The 22,308-nt window shown below is 41.9% G+C and overlaps 1 protein-coding gene across 2 annotated transcripts in view; it reads left to right on the top strand.

Moving 5' to 3' along the window:
• The first annotated feature begins 9,294 nt into the window (after nt 1-9,294).
• LOC105477804 (kelch repeat and BTB domain containing 12) overlaps nt 9,295-22,308 on the top strand; it is an 80,586-nt gene continuing 67,572 nt past the window's right edge. Inside the window, exons 1-3 of one of the 2 annotated variants that reach the window (XM_011734595.3) lie at nt 9,295-9,678; nt 16,613-17,794; nt 21,735-22,005. In XM_011734595.3, coding sequence (XP_011732897.1) covers nt 16,725-17,794; nt 21,735-22,005 — 1,341 coding nt within the window. In that variant the 5' untranslated portion in view covers nt 9,295-9,678; nt 16,613-16,724. The remainder of the gene's footprint in view (nt 9,679-16,612; nt 17,795-21,734; nt 22,006-22,308) is intronic. The other variant, XM_011734597.3, reaches the window with a different exon arrangement.

Raw genomic sequence — 22,308 nt, 5'->3', positions numbered from 1 at the left:
CACTGCAATCTATATTAGACAAAGGGCTAATATCCAGAATCTACAAAGAACTTAAACAAATTTACAAGAAACAAACAAACAAACAAACAAACCCATCAAAAAGTGGTGAAGGATATGAACAGACACTTCTCAAAAGAAGACATTTATGCAGCCAACAGACATATGAAAAAATGCTCATCATCACTGGTCATTAGAGAAATGCAAGTCAAAACCACAATGAGATACCATCTCATGCCAGTTAGAATGGCGATCATTAAAAAGTCAGGAAACAACAGGTGCTGGAGAGGATGTGGAGAAATAGGAACGCTTTTACACTGTTGGTGGGAGTGTAAATTAGTTCAACCATTGTGGAAGACAATGTGGTGATTCCTCAAGGATCTAGAACGAGAAATACCATTTGACCCAGCAATCCCATTGCTAGGTATATACCCAAAGGATTATAAATCATTTTACTTTAAAGACACATGCACACGTATGTTTATTGCAGCACTGTTCACAATAGCAATGACTTGGAACCAACCCAAATGTCCATCAATAATAGACTGGATAAAGAAAGTGTGGCACATATATATCATGGAATACTATGCAGCCATAAAAAGGATGAGTTCATGTCCTTTGCAGGGACATGGATGAAGCTGGAAACCATCATTCTCAGCAAACTAACACAGGAACAGAAAACCAAACGCTGCATGTTCTCACTCATAAGTGGGAACTGAACAGTCAGCACACATGGACACAGGAAGGGGAACATCACACACCAGGGCCTGTCAGAGGGTTGGGGGCTAGGGGAGGGGATAGCATTAGGAGAAATACCTAATGTAGATGGGTGCAGTAAACCACCATGGCACATATATACCTATGTAACAAACCTGCACGTTCTGCACATGTATCTTAGAATTTAAAGTATAATAAAAAAGATATAAACATTAAAAAAATAAACACAGGCACTACTATATCTAGACATAGTACCTACCTATATGTGGCACAAAATAAGTGCTCAATAAATATCTATTAAATGACTAGAGGGTGGACAGATGGAGAGGGAGGTATTACCCTCTCAACATTAATGCCAAGTTACTCTGATAACAGGAAAATACAACATCCATAGTTCAGGTGAGAGTTTAGAGAGAGGCTGGGGTCCCACAGGTCACATTGGTGGATCATACGCTGCATGGTCCCAACCTTTCTTATGCAACATGGTGTGAGGTTCTCTGCTCCTACACTTCTCCCATGCTTCTCTGCATTAGCAGGTGGAAGGAAAGGGCTGGAACATTATTAAAGAAGAATTATTTGGGAGAGGAGCTGTAACAACAATAGTAGGTGAAAGCACATGACTGGAAAACAAAAACTTATATTTGCTCCACATAGAAGCTGTTCATTTTCAAACACAAATCAATTCACCTTTTGGGCCTCGTATGTGCTAGCCATGTGCTGAGCCCTGGGATGCAGAGATGATGCGACCACTCTCTGCCCTGGAGAAGCTCAGCAGTAAACAGGGCACAAGACCCTAAACTACTGTGATGCCACGGGCCAAAGGCCATCTACCAGGGCAAGACAGAGTGCTCTGGGAACACAGGTGATGGCATCAGTAACTCCACAGTGATGTGTTCCAGGAAAGATACAAGAAGAGGTAATGTTCGAGCTTGGGAGATAGTGAGAAGTTTCCTAACTATATTTATTAATTTACTCAGCAACTATTTATTGAGCTCCTAATCTGTGCCAGGCACTGTGCTAGGCTCTGGGGACAGATGAATGAGCAGAGACAGATACCATCCCTGCCCTCACAGCATTTACAGCTTAGTTGGGAGAAGAGTCATTAATCACACAGTAACATGTGCCAAGGCAAAAGTAAACCTGAGACAAGGGATTGAAAGGAGAGGCACAAGGCTTTACGAGAAGTGACAAGGAGGTTTGCGTGAATCCGTAGAATCTATAGAAACCAGTGCATTTATAGAAAGTGTGCATGGCAAAGAGTGCTCCCTATATCTTAATGTTGTCCTCTCCTTCTTCGGAATAAAAGAACTGCTGGCCACCCAGGAAGACTACATTTCCCAGCCCCAACCCCCTTGGTTTGCCATGTGATTCAGTTAGGGCCAATGGTATGAGCAGAAGTGACATGTGTGATTTCCGGGTGTGCCCTTAAAGGGAAGGGTTTATCTTCTCCTTCCTGTTTTAACTTCCCCCTCCCCTCTCTTCTCCCATTGGAGGTAGGGTAAGCCATCTTGGAGCATGTGGATGAGAACAATACTTTTGGGAAGGTGGAACAAGAAGAGAGAAGGAACCTCGCGGGGCAGTCAGTGACATCCTGGAGCCACCTTAGAGCCTTGGAATGCTCCCATCTTAGCAGTTGTGTGAACGAGAATTCACCTCTCTCTGGTTTAGGGAACCCTCATTCTAATTCTTTGTTAGAGCAGCCAAGCCTATATATCTTAATTCATACGGTATACAAGATCACTGGTCATTGCTTAATAATATAACAAACAATAACAATTAGTCCTGCCTGTGTTAAGAAACTACTTGGATCCTGTCTAAAACAGAAGTTGCATATTTATATATTCAGGATTCGAGGATTTAATTGTGGGTGGAAATGAAATTATCTTGAAATATGGAGAGAATGTTGGCTTCCAGAGGGTTTCATGATCTTTTAAAAACCCGATATCTACTAGATTAAGTTGTGTGCAACCTCAAATACCCCAAGGATGGAAAGTCTGAGCATGACTTATCATCATGGGCATGGAAGAATATGGCTGAGGAGACAGATAGTAACTCCATTCCCCATGCTTCCCTGAGATGCACTCTTAAAGCGGAAGAGCCTCCAAAAGAAATATAGTCCATCTCTTGCCTCAAGACAGGATGAAATCAAGATCTGCAATAAGAGAAAGCTTTACGTCCCATTTTAAAGATCTTTAGGGGCCGGGCGCGGTGGCTCAAGCCTGTAATCCCAGCACTTTGGGAGGCCGAGGCGGGTGGATCACGAGGTGAGGAGATCGAGACTATCCTGGCTAACATGGTGAAACCCCGTCTCTACTAAAAATACAAAAAACTAGCCGGGTGTGGTGGCGGGCGCCTGTAGTCTCAGCTACTTGGGAGGCTGAGGCGGGAGAATGGCGTGAACCCAGGAGGCAGAGCTTGCAGTGAGCTGAGATCACGCCACTGCACTCCAGCCTGGGAGACACAGCGAGACTCCGTCTCAAAAAAAAAAAAAAAAAAAAAAAAAGATCTTTAGGAAAGGAGTTTCTATTAATAACACATGCCTTATCAGGGAAAATGACTTCGTGTTACTATACAGTTTATCAAAGCACTTCCACACCCATTAGCTCTCCTATTTCATCCTCCTAACAACATGGATGAGAGACAGACCCATTATCATTTGCCTATCATACTCCAAGAATCTGAGTGACTTCCATTGGCCAAGAAGTCTTAGGGAGCAGAGCTGGGCCAGGGCCCCAGGGGTCTCATCCCCAGGTCCACCTTCCTCTTTGCTTACCTGCTTTTCCTCTCAGTAACCTCAAATCAGTGAACATTTCCTGATCTTCTGTTCTCTTGAAGGCCTGAGCTAGGCAGGTGAGTCAACCATAAAGGTGAACAGGACAGAGTTCTTGGCCTACAGGAGCTCATGGGGTTGGACAGGGAAACAGGACAGATATGTCCACATGGCCACTGTGTGAAGCTCTGTAGGGAGAGCATCATGTAATGGGCACTGGCAACAATGCTCCGAGCTCCAAGTCCTTCAAACCAGGACAGTTAGGAAGGACAAAAAATGAAGGAACTGTGACTGCTGGAAGCCCCACCCTCCCACAGGTGCTGACCCTGAAGCTGTAGGCACTGATGCACACACATACACACACACACACACACACACACTGCGGTGGGTGAGACTAAACACATCAGGCCTGCCAGCCTGTTCTTGGAAGTCAGCACTCAAGCTCAGGCTCTCTGGCCTCTGCTCTCCACCACGTCGTCACCATCTAGTGTTTTTTACGTGCTGCTTTTAGTCCTGTTCTCCACTCCTCCTTTTCTCTGAGCCCTTCCTCTGTGCTCTCCGGACTGTCCCCCATGTGGCCACCCCAGCTCTCTTTAGGATGCCGCTCACCTTTGGCCCTCTCCAGTGGTGGTGATTTAGCTTCTCACAGGTCACGAACCTCAGGCTGAGGGGGCAAGGGGCAATACACCTTCCAACCCTCCAACTAGGGAAGCTGAAACAGATCAAAGAAATGATTAAGCTACATTTCCTGGACCATCCCAAAGTCAGGGTGCAGACTTGTGACCTGCCTCTGTCATCAGAGGCCCTCCCAGGAGACCTGGAGGTGGAGGGGAGGCGGGAGCCTGAGAGAGACAGTCATCTGGCAGGCACTCCGAGGGGAGAGTCTGATGCAGCTGTGGAAGCTTCTGGAGTTCTGTCTTGGAAGAGGGGCAGAGCAGCATGGGGCAGGGGCATTTCTTTTGGCCAAAGAAGAGCCATCGCTCCCAGGGCTGTAACATCTGAGCCCGATTGTGTGGTGTTCCCAGACAAGCCAGAATGAATTCCACTCTGTAACTGAGACTCTGACCCACTCACTTGTTCATTCACTGTGCTGACATTTGCTGAGTACCTACTTTGTGCCAGGCACTTTCCCAGGGGTTGGGGATATAGCAGTGAACAAGACAGATGTAATCCCTGTCCTCAGGGAGCTCACATTTGGGCGTGGGAGTGAATAGACAAGACGAAAGGAATCAACAAATGATATAGTGGTAATTAGCTTAGCTCCTGTTTCTTCTCTCTCTTTCAAGGTGCTCTTTGTAGCATGCTGAAACTAAGGTTGAAAGAAAAACCCCAGAGGGGTACCATTCCCCACTTCTGCGAGGGTTCATTCTCCAGGCCAGACCTTGTATTATGTCAAGCCTTCCACCTTGACAGTCCACAAGCTAATGTGTGTGTGAGATAGAACCTGATTATGCTAACAAGTTCTAGTTGAAGCTCCCAGGCCACCAGGATGCCCAATCCTTCCACTTTCCCAGGGTCACCTCTAAGTTTGGGCGGCAGGGGGGTGCTCTTACCAAGACACCAGAGTCAGGGGAAGGGACGTCCTTCTGGAACTCGACGTCTGCCATCTGTCTGCACTGACATCCACAGAGAGGTCCACTGTCCTTTGTTCTTGGTTGTGTGAGGACTCCCCACGTGCCTGTCTGCATGGGCCCCCTTGGTTCAGTGGTTCTCTCTACTGTATCAGAGCCTTGGGGACACCAAGGCCTCTGGAAAGGTTATCTGGAGCCCTTGCTGTTCAGTCACACTATGAAGTCGTTGCTGCCCACTGGGTTCTGGCTGCCTCCCTGTGACCCTTCTCAGCAAGAGAGACAGCCATTCCTTCTCTCCTCAGATCCCACAAGCCTCCCTACAATTAGTCCAGCCAAACAGGACGCAGGTCTTCTTCCTGAAAGCCTAGGAAAACCTATGCTCTCCTTCCTTGCCCTTCAGAGACCCACTCCTCTCCTCAGCTGGGGAAGGGGATATGGCAGGAGGATGCACTGCTCAAATTTAGGTTGTCTCCCAAATGTTTCATGCATGCCAGTAATGCATGGCTTTCCTGAAAGGGCCTGGACTTCTGGAATAGAAAGTGTCATGAGCAAACGATTTCCTCCATTCTCTCCCTGTTTTTCACTGTCCTGACTCTCCCCCTGAGGCAATGAGCCTGGAATAGTTTCACTTTTTGGAACGGATTAGAGGATCAAAGTCTCCTAAGGAAATACATGACGAAGGAGGATGGAAAGAAGCAGCTGATACTTTTTAAAAAATGGCTCCACAGACAATATGATGCAGCAGCAGGACTGGTGCAAGCTAGTAAGAGGGCAGACATGGAAAAAAAAGAGAAGAAAGCTGGCACCACTGGGTTGTGACCGCTGCTTGTGCTGCGGCAGGCTGTTTGGGGGATTGAATGAAGTTGCTTGTTTTTCATTTAAGAGCCAGGTTTACCTAATGAGGAAACTGCTTAAGCCAAGTTACAGACTTGGCTCAAGACAAGAATCAGGCTGCACTGTGTGAGAAGTACTATTTCAGACACGTGTATTCCTCCTTCAAAACGTAGGAATGATATGGGGTGGGAGTGGGTGTGTGGAAAGAAAATGGTTTCTGTGTCAAGAAAAAGCTGCCCGGGGTCTAGTCAAAATAAAAAGGAGCCAGACACAGGTAGACCAGCTACAAAGGACCAGAATAAAGGAATAAATTATATAAAAATAACAAAATCTGTACACAGGAATACAGATAAACAACTCAACACTGTAAGAAAGCAAAGACTGAAAATAAAGCTTTGAATAGAAAGAGGAGGGAAAATGCCTCAAGAAGAGAGAGACAGAGAGCAAGAGTGAGAGCGAAAGAGAGACGGCGAGAGAGAGACACACAGTAGGAAGGAGCAGTAAATAGAAAAAGAATAGTAAGTTACTGCTGGGTAAAGAAGTACATATTCATATATGATATATTCCAGATGCATATTCCTTAAATCAAGTTATTGATAAATCAGTAGATTTGGTAAATATTAATACTTCATTAATCATTTGGCAAATGGATGTTTTGAGAATCAATTATAGTCACTTAGTGATATGGCCCAGCATCTAAATTAGCCTCCAGACCCCAAGCCCTGACTCTTCATAGCATATTCCACTTCTTCCTGAAACAAATGAAAAAGGTAAAATAAAGTAGCCCAATAGGAAATTGAACAGGGCCTTCAACTCAAACTGAGAAAGATTCATTAGGTTCACACAAACATCTTGTAAACAAAACCAGAAGCAGGAAAGGAAATAGTTGCAGAAGGATCTAACCAGGACTAACTGGATCAAGGGATGTTTGTGTGGAAAGGACACAGGAATTTCCTCAAATAACTGTAAGTATGTATGTGTATGCTTGACAGGCTGAGGCGGGAGGATGGCTTGACCCCAGGAGTTTGAGACCATCCTGGGCAACATAGTGAGATCCTATCTCTCTAAAAAAAAATTAAAAATTAGCCAGGCATGGTGGCACGCACCTGTAATCCCAGCTATTGGGGAGGCTGAAGTGGAAGGTTCACTTGAGCCCAGGAGTTTGAGGCTGCAGTGAGCTATGATTGCACTACTGCACTCAAGCCTAGGTGACAAAATGAGACCCTGTCACTAAAAAAGGAAAAAAAAAAAAAGTAAGTGTAAATACAAATGCATGCAAGCATTCTTCATTGACATGAATACCTTCTAAAATGTTTAAAGGGACTTTACTTACCAATATAAAATCTGTTTTGTTTTCAATGTGGCATATAAATGCACACATATATACAGAGAAATATTATTCATCCTTTAGAAAAGAAAGGACATTATACTTAGTTAAATAAGCCAATTACAAAAGGAGAAATTCTGGCCAGGCGTGGTGGGTTACCCCTGTAATCCCAGCACTTTGGGAGGCTGAGGCGAGTGGATCACCTGAGGTCAGGAGTTTGAGACCAGCCTGAGCAACATGGTGAAACCTCATCTCTACTAAAAATACAAAAATTAGCTGGGCGTGGTGGAGCACAGCTGTAATCCCAGCTACTAGGGAGGCTGAGGTAGGAGAATCGCTTGAACGGGGAAGGCAGAGGTTGCAATAAGCTGAGATCACACCACTGAACACCAGCCTGGGCGACAGAGCGAGACTCCGTCCCTGCCCCCCTCCCCCCAAAAATGACTAATTCTGTATGATTCTGCTCATATAAGGCACCTAGAATAGGCAAATTCATAGAGGCAAAAAGTAGATTAGAGATTAGCAGGTGCTAGAGGGGAGGGAGAAATAAGTTACTGTTTAAGGAGTACCAAGTTTCTTTTGAGATGATGAAAAAATTCTGGAAATGGGTACTGGTTATGGTTGTACATTATTAACATAATGCCACTGACTACACTTAAAAATGATTAAAATGGTAAATGTTATGTATATTTTACCACAATAAAAAAAAAAAAAAAAAAAAAGGAAGAGGTGGGCAGAAGAGTTAGTGTCAAAGGGATGCTGAGAGGTGAAGCCAGCTGGACTTCTGGGTTGGGTGGGGACTTGGAGAACTTTTTTGTCTTACAAGAGGATTGTAAAATGCACCAATCAGCACTCTGTAGCTAGGATTGCAAATGCACCAATCAGCACTCTGTGGCTAGCTAGAGGTTTGTAAAATGCACCAATCAGCACTCTGTAAAAACATACCAAGCAGCTCTCTGTGGCTAGCTAGAGGTTTGTAAAATGCACCAATCAGCACTCTGTAAAATGGAACAATCAACAGGACATGGGCAGGAACAAATAAGGGAATAAAAGCTGGCCACCCAGCCAGCAGAGGGAACCCGCTTGGGTCCCTTTCCAGGCTGTGGAAGCTTTGTTCTTTTGCTCTTCACAATAAATCTTGTTGCTGCTCACTGTTTGGGTCCGTGCCACCTTTAAGAGCTTTAACACTGTGAAAGTCCATGGCTTCATTCTTGAAGGCAGCAAGACGGAGACCACGAACTCACTGAAAGGAACCAACTCCAGACACAATGCATGTGAGAAAGACTCAGCCCTATTTTCTGACTTTGAAGCTGGAGGAAGGAGCCAGGAGCTAAAGAATGAAGACAGTTTCCGGAAGCTGCAAAAGGGGAGGGACAGATTCGCTCCCGGAAGCCCCAGAAACAAACACAGCCCAGCTGACACCTTGATTTCAACCCAGTGAGACATATTTTGGACTTCTGACCTATCGAGCTAAAATAATAGTAAGATAATAAAGTTATGTTGCCACCACTGAAAACAATTTTATTTTGCTTTGGTTTAAGCTAACTGAGCTAATACAGCTGCCATATTTTGTGACACTTGCCTAAGGAAGGCTTCCCATACCTGCACCGCTCTGGGCTAACCAGTCTTTTCTCAGGAGTCCTGGAAACCTCCCACTTAGAGAGGTGTAGGGCAAAAAATCACAAGCCGATGGCTCAGGATGTAGCAAATAAAAATACAAGACCAAAATGAAACCCAACCGGAACACCGAGTTAAACGTGAATTGACCGTGCGATATTTGGGACAAACTTAACACTAAAAATTACTGGTTGTACATCTGAAATTTACCTTTAACTGGGCCCCTGTATTTTACCTGGCAAACCTACCCCCAGGTCACAGTGAGACTACACATGGGGTCTTTTGGTCATTTTGCAAGTTTAAAAGACTAAAGGGAACACCGGCATTTTTCAAAGCTCGATTTCCAAACCCTCTTTAAACACTTGTCCCGGTCCCCTCCCCGCAGGCCTTCAGTAGTTCTGGCACGCGGGCCAGCGCGGGAACACCCTGCGCAGGCGCACAGCGTTCCGCAGGGGGCTGCTCAGTAGGGTCTGGGACGCGCGTGGGGAGACCCTGTGCATGCATAAAGCCAACACTGGGGCTGTAGTCGCCATCTGGAACCAGCGCGGGAATAGGTGCGCAGGCGCAAAGTGTCTGGCTGGGCAGCGGCGGCGTGGTCTCCGGCCACCTCCAAGCCGAGGGCAGCACCTGTTGCCTCGGAGGCGCTGCCAGCCCCCTCCCTGCTCCTCCGCAGGGCGCGGGACCTCTATTTATATCGTTCAGCCGGCACAGCCCCATATTGGGCAGTGGCGTCAGTCAGGCCCGCTGGCCGCCCTGCCATCCGGTAGCGTCCAGGCCAGGTCGTGGCCCATCGCGGGGCCCCTGTGGAGCGAGTGGGGACGCGCCCCGAACCAGGCAGCACCTTCGTAAGTAGGGGTAACGTCCCAGGGAACGCGGCCCCAGTCACAAGTCCTGCCTCAGCTCCGGGCGAGGCTGAACCAGGGCTCCGGCTTGGGGCCACCGGCACTTGTAGCCTCTTCTCTAAGTGACTTTCCTCGTGGGCCAGCGCCTGGCGTCAGGTCGGGCTCAGCAGGAGCTTTCCCTCCAGGCCATCTCCGCCCGGCCAGGGGTCTCCGCCCTTCCCCTTCGGGTTGTTCAGGCTCGTAGTCTTCATAGTAGTATCATCCTCTGAATTACCTGACCAATGTGTTACTGTGCCTTCCCTCACTAGACTGTAAGCACAACAAAGGTAGGGGCACTCCTCTGTTCCTGTTTGTCTTCCCGGAACCTAGGATAGTGCCGGGCACTTAGAAGGGTTCGTTTAAGTTTAGTAAATGCTGAATGTATCCCTGAGCAACTCTCTTAACTTTAAAGCCAGGAGAATAATTGCCCTACATTTTCCCCCAAATGCTTCTTAAAAGGAACTAATGAGCTATAATGCAGATTAAAGCACTTTGAAAAGTATAAAAACACTGTGAGAATGCAAAACAGTGTGAACTCAGCAAAGAAAAGAAAAGTAGTCTTATTTGTCTTTATCATCCATGTGCCTGGCTGTTACTGGATGCCCGGTGTGTAGGATGGGTTGTTATGAAATGAATCAGGTCTTTTTCCCCGCTAGTGAGAAACACAGAGTACATTTAGGGTGGTGCGTGTGTTCTGAGCCATTTCCTACCAGCCTCTCCAAGTGTAGGATTTGAGCAAGATGGTGTTGCTGAAACAAAATAGGGTGTGGAGACGTAATCGTATAAACTGGGAGTCACAAACTTAAATGGCTGTAGGATAATGTAAATGGACAGGAAAGAGAAAAGCAACAGCGTAAGAATTACAAATAATGACCGTCACTCAGGTCTCAAAGGGGATAATGGGGCCCTGTAGATGTGCCAACTGAGAGGTGGCAGCTGGGTACTCAGGTCCTGCACATTGTTGCCGCTTGGGAATTAAGTACTCAGTGTTGCCATAGCTTTCATTTTTTTCAGTAGATGCTGGAATATTTCAGCTTAGCATGTTGACAACTAATTTACCAAAAACAAAACAAAACAAAACGCAAAAACAAAAAAAAAACTGAGCAGCCAATTTGTAATCTCAGGCGTAAGTGAAGCCAATACATGGTTTCAGTTGTTCCTTAAGAATGGGGCCAAATCTCAGAAAGCAGGTGATGACTGGGAATTAATTTTGAGGGTGCAAGTGAAAAGTGGGTGTCATAGTGCAAGCTGTAAGCAAGGGAGTCACTTCACTTCACGATTCTAAATGATTTATTTGACTGGGACAAGAGGATAGCAACTTGAAGCATTAAGCATTGATGAGTAGGAAAAAACACAGAACTGTTTTTCCGCTGCTGTCACACAACAATCAACACAGAAAATGTCTGTGACCTCTGCTAACCAAGAGGTATGTGGGGATTTCTCCCCAACAGCAAGCAATCACTTAGTTCTGCAGCAGACACCAGCTGGGTGTCCTCTAACTCAGCGCCATTCTGACACCATCTACCTGGAGACAGCGTCAGATCCCACAGGTTAAGGGCTCAGTCCCACAGGGCCACCACTGTCTTCAGGCACTAGTCCCAGCATCCAGAGCTTCTGACTGACCCACCTCAAGTTGGGGTTCCTTCTTTGGGTTTCATTTGCTAGGGCAGCTCACAGAATTCAGAAGAACACTTAAGCTTTCCAGTTTACTATAAAGGATATTAACATGGATACAGATGAAGAGATATATAGGATGAGATATGGGGGAAGGGGTTCAGCCAGGGGCACCACTCTTCAGGAACCCACCACATGTTCAGCTATCCTGGAAGCTCTCCAAACCCTGTCCTTTTGGAGTTTTTATCAAGGCTTCATTACATAGGCATGCTTGATTGGTGATCAACTTAACTTTCTGCCCCTCTTCCTGGAGGTCAGGTGATGGAACTGAAAGTCCCAGTGCTCTAATTCTGCCTTATTCTTTCTGGTGACCAGCTCCTATCCTGAAGCTCTAGAGGCTGCCAGTCCTCAGTCAACTCATTAGTGTACAGAAAGGTATTTATCACTTTGGAGATTCCAAGGATTTTAGGAGTTGTATGTCAGGAAAAGGTCAAACACCAAATAAATATTTTATAGTATCACAATACATTTTATATGTAGAAAAAAAATCTTGAATATAATGTTTTATTAACATGTATAAAACCTAGAAAAAAAAGGTTATCATTAACTTGTAATTTAGCACTAAACAACGCATTAGTTTAATTGAACAAACCATATTGAGCAACTCCTGTGTGCCAGGTGTCATCACAGACAAGAATACAGAAGTGGCCAGGTATGGTGGCTCAAGCGTATAATCCTAGCACTTTGGGAGGCCAGGTCAGGAGGATTGCTTGAGGCCAGGAGTTTGAGATGAACCTGGGCAACACAGTAAGACCCTGTCTCTACCAAAAAAAAAAAAAATTAAGTGTAGTGGTGCATGTAGTGGTGCAGCTACAGGGGAGGCTGAGGTCCCAGCCTGGGCAACAGAGCAAGGCCCTGTCTCTAAAATAAATAAGTAACCATTTTAAAGAATACAGAAGTGATGCAGACAAATCCCTTACCCGCAGTGTGCTCATCATAGACAGGAGAGGCAAGCATCTGCAAAAGTGAATGGCAATAGCAGTGCAGCAACCACAGCATATACACAACACAGGCAAAGGGATGTGTCAGTGAGGAATTGATATCTGAGCTGAATTTTGAAGACCCGGTTATATTTTTTCAGGTGGATGGGGGAGATATTTCTGACACAGGTTTACACGTGTAAAGACAGAACAGCATGTTAAAGGCCCATATGCATTAGAACTGTAGTAGTTTGGTACTACTCAAAGATTGAAAAATATAAGGAAGGAAAGTCAGGAGATGAGGCAGGAAAGGTTGGGAAGTGCCAGAATGCCTGAATGAGGGGTAGTGTTGGTGAAAATCAGCCTGGGATGTTTTTTTAATATGGGGTAGTAACTTTATACATGGTGATAGCCAATGTACAAAAGGGTCCCACCCTTAAAAATGGTTTTGTTTTAAACATTGAAACTGGGACATCATTTTCTGACATCATAATGTTGATGTTCCTTGGTTTGCCAACCAAAGTCTGTTGGAAGTTTTAAACAGACTGTGGAATTTAGCCCTGTCCAAATCATTTCTCTTGTCTTCAGTTTTTCCTCCATAAAAATCAAGGGTTTCATGTTGATCAACTCTATCATGATTATAAGCTACTCACCATACTGAACTTTTTTTTTCGAGACAGAGTCTTGCTCTGTTGCCCAGGCTGGAGTGCAGTGGCGCGATCTCGGCTCACTGCAACCTCCGCCTCCCAGGTTCAAGCGATTCTCCTGCCTCAGCCTCCTGAGTAGCTGGGACTACAGGCGCATGCCCTACGCCCAGCTAGTTCTTGTATTTATAGTAGAGACGGGGTTTCACCATGTTGGTCAGGCTGGTCTCGAACTCCTGACCTCGTGATCCACTCACCTCAGCCTCCCAAAGTGTATACTGAACATTTTTATGGGAAAAAATACATGCCAGTTTAGGAATGCAGTAACTTCTTTTCCACTGAAGGAGGATTAGGAATTGTATTTGCCCTTCTCTCTCATGCAGGCTGATGCCAGGGATATTGAGGTGGAGGGAGGGCTATAACCACAGTTTTCAAAGCAGTCCTCATTCAGACTGGATAAGGAGGTCATAATTTTTTGTTTTTTCCAATCACTCATAAATTGGGCTACCTACACCTTGACACATTAAAAAGAAAATTCATGATGTATCTATTATCTCTCTCATTCATATATATACATATATATATATGTAAATCTGATAATGCACACATGGTTTACATGGTTTACAACATTTAGGTTTTTCAAAAGCTGTAAGTGACTCTAATGCAGTTTTAAAATTTTTTTAACTTATACAATATTTAAGATATACAAAGAGGCATTAAGAATAATAAAGTATGTCTTGGATACCCACCAAACAGCTGCATAAATTAAACATTTATACAGTTGAAACTCCTTGTCATCCTTCCCTGCTTGCATCCTTCTTTTTCTGCAACTCCTGAAGGGAAACACTGTCTTGAAATTGGGGTTTATAATTACCCTTCATGTTTTTATATTCCACTGCAGTTGTACAGATCCTTAAAGAATTTATAATTCCAAACTTACAGAAAAGTTCCAAGAATGGTAGAAAAAACTCCTATAGGACCTATGCCAGATTCACCAAATATTCATACTTACTTTGTCGGAATCGATCATCAGTATTCACTCTACTAGAATATTTAATATTGTTTTGCATATTAGAAACACATCAATGGTAAGTGGCATGTATATTCTACAGTCCTTTTCACACATTATTATGTTTGTGAGATACAGCCATGTTGACACATGTAGATCTAGTTCATTTTTTTTTTTTTGCTGTACTGTATTCTCTAGTGAATATACTACAATCTGATCTCCTATTAATGAATGTTTAAGTTATTTCCAAATTTTTGCTATTTCAAACTGTGCTGCTGTGAATTTAAACTAGTGAAACTTCAGCAGAGTATGGATAGTTTCCTAGAAAAGAAGGTATAGTCATATATCAACCATTATTTAGAGAAAGTAGCAACTTAAGCAGTAAAAATAATATACTAAAGATAATGTAAAGATTATAAAATTAAGCACTGTCAAACATTCGTGGCTTAAAGAAATTGACATTTTTGTACCACACTAACATTTACAGTGGTCCATTTCTCAAAACGAAATATAGTGGACAGGAGTATAACTGCTTTTTGGACTTGCAAAGTAATTAGAGTTTATTCTTGTGATTTATATGCATCTTTGCTACTCCATTTTCTCTATTACTATGGGTACTATTATTATGAATGCACCAGTTCAGTCTTCTATAAATTGAAGCAGTGAGTAACTTCCCATTTATATCACCGAGAACATTTATACAGTTTTGTTTTGCTGATGAAAGGAGAATGTACTCTGCCCTCATTACAAGGGAAAGTTACTGTCAGCTCTCTTCACTTAGGAGCTGTGTCTGTACCCAAGCAAGTTTTACCAAGCAAGTTTTACCAAGAAAATTGTATATTGTACATGCATGGCCTTACTTAATTCTCCCAAATATTCTTATGGAATTCTCAAAACGAACTTCAGATGAGAAAACTAGAACATAAAGAGGCAAAGGAACGTGTTCATATTGCTAGATAATGGAGTAAGGATTCAAACCCACGCCTCGGTCACCCAAGCCAGAATCTGTGTTCCTAACCTTTGAGTTTACTATGCTATATCACTGGAAACTAACAATAATGTCCATTTATTGATCATTTGGATGCCAAAGACTAACTTAGCTACTTTATTTATGTACATTATTCCCATTTTAAGATGAAGAAGCCAAGGTTGAGGCTAAACTGGGATCCAAACCAGGGCTCTCTCACTTTAAAGCCCCCATGTGCCATGCCAGTGTCTTCTGTGTACCTTGTATGTACAAGAAACAGTGCTGAGAATGTTTTTTGAGGTGTAGTGGCAAATATCACTGCCCAGGTATTTTTCTGGATTTCCATCAGTAAATTCATTTGGTCTGTAAACCCCTAACAATTAGAGTAACTTTCAGGAGTTGTATAAATTGCAGTTGGAAGGAAGGGATACAACAAATATATATAGGCCAGTTATTTCCATTTTAAAATAAATTGTTTTTTGTGATTGTTGTCAAAACCAATGTTTTTGAGACAGAGAAACTGCATCCAAGCAAAATATTTATTCAAGAAGTTGATTTATGTTTGGGAATCTGGGGATATCCAGATGTTCTTTTTAAAACGGATATTTCACTTCTCAAAACTCTTCTGCTGGGTTTAAGCAGAGAAGTAGAGAATAGTCACCCCAAAAGGATATTATCTTACTCGTAATCTAGAAATGTATTAACTCTTGACTTTTCCCATCAATGTTATTCTTGCTGCTTGCAACTTACAGCCAAGTTAGAACTGGAAAAGGTGGTAGAGACTTGAGATCCTCTTCTAACATTAAGGTTTCTGACTCTAGGAATGTCCTTCTTTAAAACAAAAGCTAATTTAAATCAACTTCCTTGAAACATCCCATTTCCATGTATCCAGGGAAAGTGAAGATGAGACAGCTAGCTTTAAAAAACAGACCAGTGCTTGTTAAGGTGAAGAGAGATTCAGTCTCTGCCACTATGAACTGGGGAAATAATAAAAGCTGAGCAAGGAGGGAGGATAGAGAAATCATATGATTTTAGGCAGCTGAGGGTGATTTAGTTGTGTGTTTTAAATATTGTGATTTTCAGATCAGCTGACATTTGCCTTCCAAAGCCCAGTAGATATGATCTCTGTGTTATCTACTGCTTTGAATTACATGCCCCACATTAAAGTTTGAGCAGAATTTTAGTGGACTTTTTTTTCCATTTTTCCTCTTCTGGGGTATATTGTACAAGGCCCCAGTCATGAATTTATGGACTGACCATTATAACAGTTGGGTGTGTTTTTTGGAGGGGATGCATATAACCTTTGGGGTGATTTTGCATCTCCTCGGAGAGAATATTAACTGATGCCCCTATATCTTCTGCCTGCAGGTCAACTGCATTTGGTAACTGGAAATGGAATTGCAAATGTGCCCAGTTTATCACTTCTCTTTCCATACATGTTGGGAGGGAAGTCTTTGCAGTCCTAGAAAAATCTCTGCCACCGATTAGGAGAATTTGTGACAGCAGTTAATTTGTTACTGTTTACATAATCAAAATTAATATTTTCAGATACAAAAGTAGTTGTCTTAAACTGCTCTGCTTGGAGTGAATACTTGTTTATAAATACTTTTTAGAACTAACGCTGCATATCTAAATTATAGAGAATTTTTTCTTAGAAGAAAACTGCCTTTTTTCTTTCCCTTAGAAATGTTTCCTGACATCTCTGTAGCTTCGTGAGTAATCAGACATGCAAATAGCCCCTCAGGAATCAAGCTACACTTAAAGAAGACTTAGTTGGAAACTTTGGAGAGTAGATCATGGAGTGCAAGATTGAGGGAAAAGAAAAATACCAACATAGCTTGAATTTACTGAACAAAATTAAGAACATGAAAGAATTAGCAGAAATGATTGACGTGGTACTCATAGCAGAAGGAGAGAAATTTCCTTGCCACAGACTGGTCCTGGCTGCCTTTAGCCCTTATTTCAAAGCTATGTTCACCTGTGGACTACTTGAATGTAATCAAAGGGAAGTCGTACTTTATGACATCACAGCAGAAAGTGTGTTGGTGTTATTAAATTACATGTACAATGCAGCCTTGGAGATCAATAATGCCAATGTACAGACTGTAGCTATGGCTGCCTATTTTATGCAGATGGAAGAAGTCTTCAGTGTGTGTCAAAAATATATGATGGACCACATGGATGCCTCCAACTGTTTAGGTATCTATTATTTTGCAAAGCAGATTGGAGCTGAAGATTTATCTGATCAATCGAAGAAATATTTATATCAGCACTTTGCCGAGGTCAGCTTACATGAAGAAATACTAGAAATCGAAGTGCACCAATTTTTGACACTTATTAAATCAGATGATCTTAACATATCCAGAGAAGAGAGCATTCTGGACTTAGTTCTGAGATGGGTAAATCATAACAAAGAATTGCGTGCAGAGCATCTTGTTGAGCTTTTGAAGCAAGTCAGATTGGAACTTGTAAATCCTTCTTTTTTAAGACAAGCCCTAAGAAGGAACACAATGCTTCTGTGTGATGCAGATTGCGTTGACATAATTCAAAATGCATTCAAAGCCATCAAGACACCCCAACAGCACTCTCTAAATCTGCGCTATGGCATGGAGACTACCAGTCTTCTGCTTTGCATTGGCAACAATTCTTCAGGAATCAGATCAAGACATAGGAGCTATGGGGATGCCAGTTTTTGTTATGATCCTGTATCACGGAAAACCTATTTCATCTCATCTCCCAAGTATGGAGAGGGTTTAGGAACTGTGTGTACTGGTGTTGTCATGGAAAATAATACTATAATTGTGGCTGGAGAAGCAAGTGCCTCTAAACTCTCTAGACAAAAGAACAAGAATGTTGAAATTTATAGGTTTGTATCTAGCAGCAAATTTGCTTAATTATGTTGTTTTGATACTAGCAGCAGTAGAAGAAAGAACTGCAAAAAGTCATCACATCTTAAATTATTTGTAGTCAAAATTACCATATACATCTCCCATAAGGAATAGTATACAGAACATGCTTTTGCGTGTCTGTGTGTGTATACATTTATATATATATATAATCTATGACTCTAAATATAAATATAGTATATATAAAAATTTATAAATATATCATGTATATTATATAAAAATATAAATGTAGCACATATAACTTTCATAATTAAATCACCAACACTTTAAAATTATTTTTTCTGTTCCTTTAATTGTTAACATATAGTTGAATTTGCATAAGTTAAATGTGTTTGTTATGATCCCATTTTAGTTTTCACTCTTAGCTTTATTTATCCATAATAGGGCTTAATATACTGCTTTGTTTTTAAAGATCCTAATATAACAAGAAGGAAAGTTTATTAACACAGACTCCTTTGAAGGTATTTTTTAGTTCATAGTTTAGAGTAATTAGTAATTTTTTCCTTAACCATAAATTACTAATAATCTGTCAGCTTTCATTCTGCATCCTTAATTTGTGGATTTTGCTAAAATCTCCAACATTGTAAAATGTTTGTAGCCAAAGAATGCTTTAATCCTACAATTGTAGTAAGAGGAAAGAATGCCTGCTAAGAAGTAGCATATCATCTAGGTTTTGCTTATGAGAACACATACATTTATTTACTATTTATTCAGCCAGTATTAAATGAGTATTTGGCAATTAAATGTAAGTGAGAAAGCTAGAAATATGCACATGGAATACATTCTAGATAGTAAAACTTCCCCCCAATATTCTTCTCCTCTCAGTTCTCTTTTACCAGGGTTTGTTCAGACTTTTCAGTCAGAAAGTAATTCTTAGCAGTGACGATGGAACAAAAGAGGGAATGAAGAGGTCTACTATTTTTCTGTCATCTCCCAGCATTACATTATCTGTCTCAAGTCATAGACCTGTCCCTTTTCCACATTCATACTTTGAAGACATGTCTAATCTCCCCTAGTAGGAGAGAGAATGCAGAGCCCTGGCTGAGTGACCTAGACCCATGCCCATGGTGACCAAGCATGTCCCTGAGCCACAGGAGCAGCCTTCTTCAGAATTATCAGGGAGAGACTACCGAGCCAGGAGAGCAGATCCCCACAGGAAGAGGAAGCCTTGGCTTCCCGACGTGGTTCTCACGGGTCCATGCCACCCGTTTTACACTTGCTCCTGGTTGGGTGCCCTTCTTTCCACCTTAGAACCTCTTGACCCCGTACTTCAGGTTCTTTACATTGTTTTTTTTCTTCCTCCTCAAGATAGTCTACAATTCTGCCATCACATCTTATTTTTAATAAACCTCCAACCCTGTCAAAGTGTCTTTCAGTTTTGGGCCTCAGACATCTTTCCTTTTAACTTGTTGAAAGCCCATTTCCGGCCGGGCGCAGTGGCGGGCGCCTGTAGTCCCAGCTACTCGGGAAGCTGAGGCAGGAGAATGGCGTAAACCCAGGAGGCGGAGCTTGCAGTGAGCTGAGATCCGGCCACTGCACTCCAGTCTGGGCTACAGAGTGAGACTCCGTCTCAAAAAAAAAAAAAAAAAAGAAAGCCCATTTCCCTTTCCAACAGCAAATGTCTAACTATACCCCATGTTTTCCTTCCTATTTATCTTGAACTCAACGAGGTTCTCACCACCAACTGTTTCCTCCACATTGGTCAGAGTTAAAGTTATTAGTTACTCCCATCATTTCCTCCAATAATGAAATTGTCAGAAGCATTGCTTTAGGCTTAAATGAGACTTCCAGCTGATGTTCTGTGTAGTTAAAATCTCCTAGCATTACTGGAGGTCACTGTAGTGCCAGTTTTGTGATATGCATAAGAAATTTATCATCCTGTGCTACATCCCTGTTATATTATTTGTGTATCTTATTCTTTTTATCTTCGTCCAGATGTGCTTCAGCTTGCCTCTACTCATAGATTTCCATGCAGATATATTTCTCCTTGACTTAAAAGAGGAAGTAGACTAGTCCTCTGGAAGATTATTTCTTTGTAAAAAAGATGTACCTTTCCATCTCCTTCACTTATCTCCATTTGCCTTTAAACTATCAATCTCTATTAGCAATGAAGGCCTTTGTCGCTATTGTTTTCTTTTTTATGTCATATCCACTTAATAGTAAATTTTAGAGTTTTATCTGAGCATTTTCTCTCCCTGTTTTCAGTTCTAAATGTGAAAACAAAAATCAGATTAGGAAGTCACCCAGCAAACATCTACTTCCTAACCTTTACAGGATGTACTTCATTCCTAGCCTATTTTCTTAAACTATGTCTCAGAAAACCCAAACCCATTTTTTAAAGTTCATTTATATATTCATTCAGTTGGCTTTACTTTGGCAGCCCGCACATATATTACAGATACCTATTCCTCCTTTCTCTTCTAAAATTCAAACAATTAAAAATAGTGATGAAAATATCGCCTGTGATTCCAGAGACTTTGGTTCTCCGCCTAGAATTACATAGAAGACAGCCATCATAAGGTTTGATAAATTTCTGCATTCAGCTGTGACAAGCCAGACATACCCTCTTAGAAAGGAGCATGCCTTCTAACTTCCCTGTCAAGCCTCAAGTAAAGATGTCTCTTTGGGAAAGAACGTTAAGAGTTGGCCTGGACAACTGGGAAAAATTCCTATCATAGAATTAACTGGCAGGTGTTAAATGCAAAATAAGTAGTCTATACTTAAAAATTGTACTCTGTATAAAACACACATAAGTTCCTAATTTGTGTGTGTGTAATTTTGAATTCCAGATATACTTTCTAGATTTTCTGGGACATTTACTTTCACATATTTTATCCCTCTGTCCCCATGAAGTACTTTTGTCCTTCTCAGACTGTGTATCTTCAATCATGATTGGAGATAAAGATTTACCATTATCATGATGCAACACAAAGGAGAGCTACAAACTCATCTACCCAGTGACCATACAATGCCCCATCACACACATAATCAGTTAATGTGTTGGATTCTGGAAGGCATTGAGAGACCATATATACTATTGTCCATAGCTCTTAAGACTCTTCTTAGAGTGATACTCTGGAAGAAATTACTGAAATTGCCACATCTAGTAGATTAAAATAGATGTTAAGTGCCCAGCAGACATCTACAGGTAGGTTTTTATACAGTGCTCTTAACCCAGTTGTAAGCCAGCTGGAACTACAACAGTTCTTAAAATTCTACATATTCTAAATCATCCTGAGAGAAATGTATGAATTGATAGCCGGGCGAGGTGGCGGGCGCCTGTAGTCCCAGCTACTCGGGAGGCTGAGGCAGGAGAATGGCGTGAACCCGGGAGGCGGAGCTTGCAGTGAGCTGAGATCCGGCCACTGCACTCCAGCCTGGGCGACAGAGCGAGACTCCGTCTCAAAAAAAAAAAAAAAAAAGAGAAATGTATGAATTGAGATGTTTTTAGATTATCTGCCCTAAAAGTGTGATTTCTTTAATGTTCGTGTTAAAGTGATATTTCTTGTCCACAGAATAAGGCATTCTTGTATTTTTGCTTACTTTTATGGTAAAATTAGAAATGATTTGCCAAAAAACTTACTATTCATTCTTGATTTTCTTTCCCAGAATTATAAAATGAAGGCTACTCCTGGATAGTCTATACTTTTTCTCTATATTTTTCCTAAAACTCTTCAGGTATATGTGGTTAATTATTTTAAAGCACATTATATTTTGTTCATCATTCCTTTAAAAAAAAAAAAAGCAAACCTGTATCACTTTCTTGTATTAATGTTTTTTGTCCTCCAATTGGAAGAATCATATCTCATTATTTTTGGTCAGATAATAAATAAGTGTATTTCTTGGGTAAATTGCTTTCATGTTACCTCTAATCCTGGATACTCTTTCTCTCTTTTGCAGGTATCATGATAGAGGAAACCAGTTTTGGGAAAAGTTATGCACAGCTGAATTTCGAGAACTCTATGCTCTGGGCAGTATTCATAATGACCTTTATGTTATAGGAGGACAGATGAAAATTAAAAACCAGTATCTTATTACAAACTGTGTGGATAAGTACTCTGTAGAACGCGACAACTGGAAAAGGGTGTCTCCCCTTCCACTGCAATTGGCATGTCATGCTGTAGTGACATTGAATAATAAACTTTATGTGATTGGAGGCTGGACCCCTCAGGTTAAGAAATTTCCTGTATACATAATTGGCATGGCAATACCGAGTCTGGCTGCTATGTTAAAAAATTGTTGTAGTTGTTGAATACTAAAAGAGTGTGACTTACATTTTGGTAAAGTGCTTTCTGTTTTATAGAATATAACTCAAGGTTTTAAAGTGTTAAAGCAATTTAGGAGAATAGATTTTTAAAGTGTGTTTTCATAGACGTGACTTGATTCAGTATTCATGCTGTGCTCTTCATAATCCTCCCATTCTTGCTAATTATGAAAAATATTTGTGCTGAGGGATTATCTGTAGGGAGCATCT

Source organism: Macaca nemestrina, chromosome 2 (assembly GCF_043159975.1).
Source record: "Macaca nemestrina isolate mMacNem1 chromosome 2, mMacNem.hap1, whole genome shotgun sequence".
Classification (NCBI taxonomy): Eukaryota; Metazoa; Chordata; class Mammalia; order Primates; family Cercopithecidae; genus Macaca; species Macaca nemestrina.
Note: the sequence above shows the minus strand (reverse complement) of the source record. Positions and strands in the feature narration are given on the sequence as shown.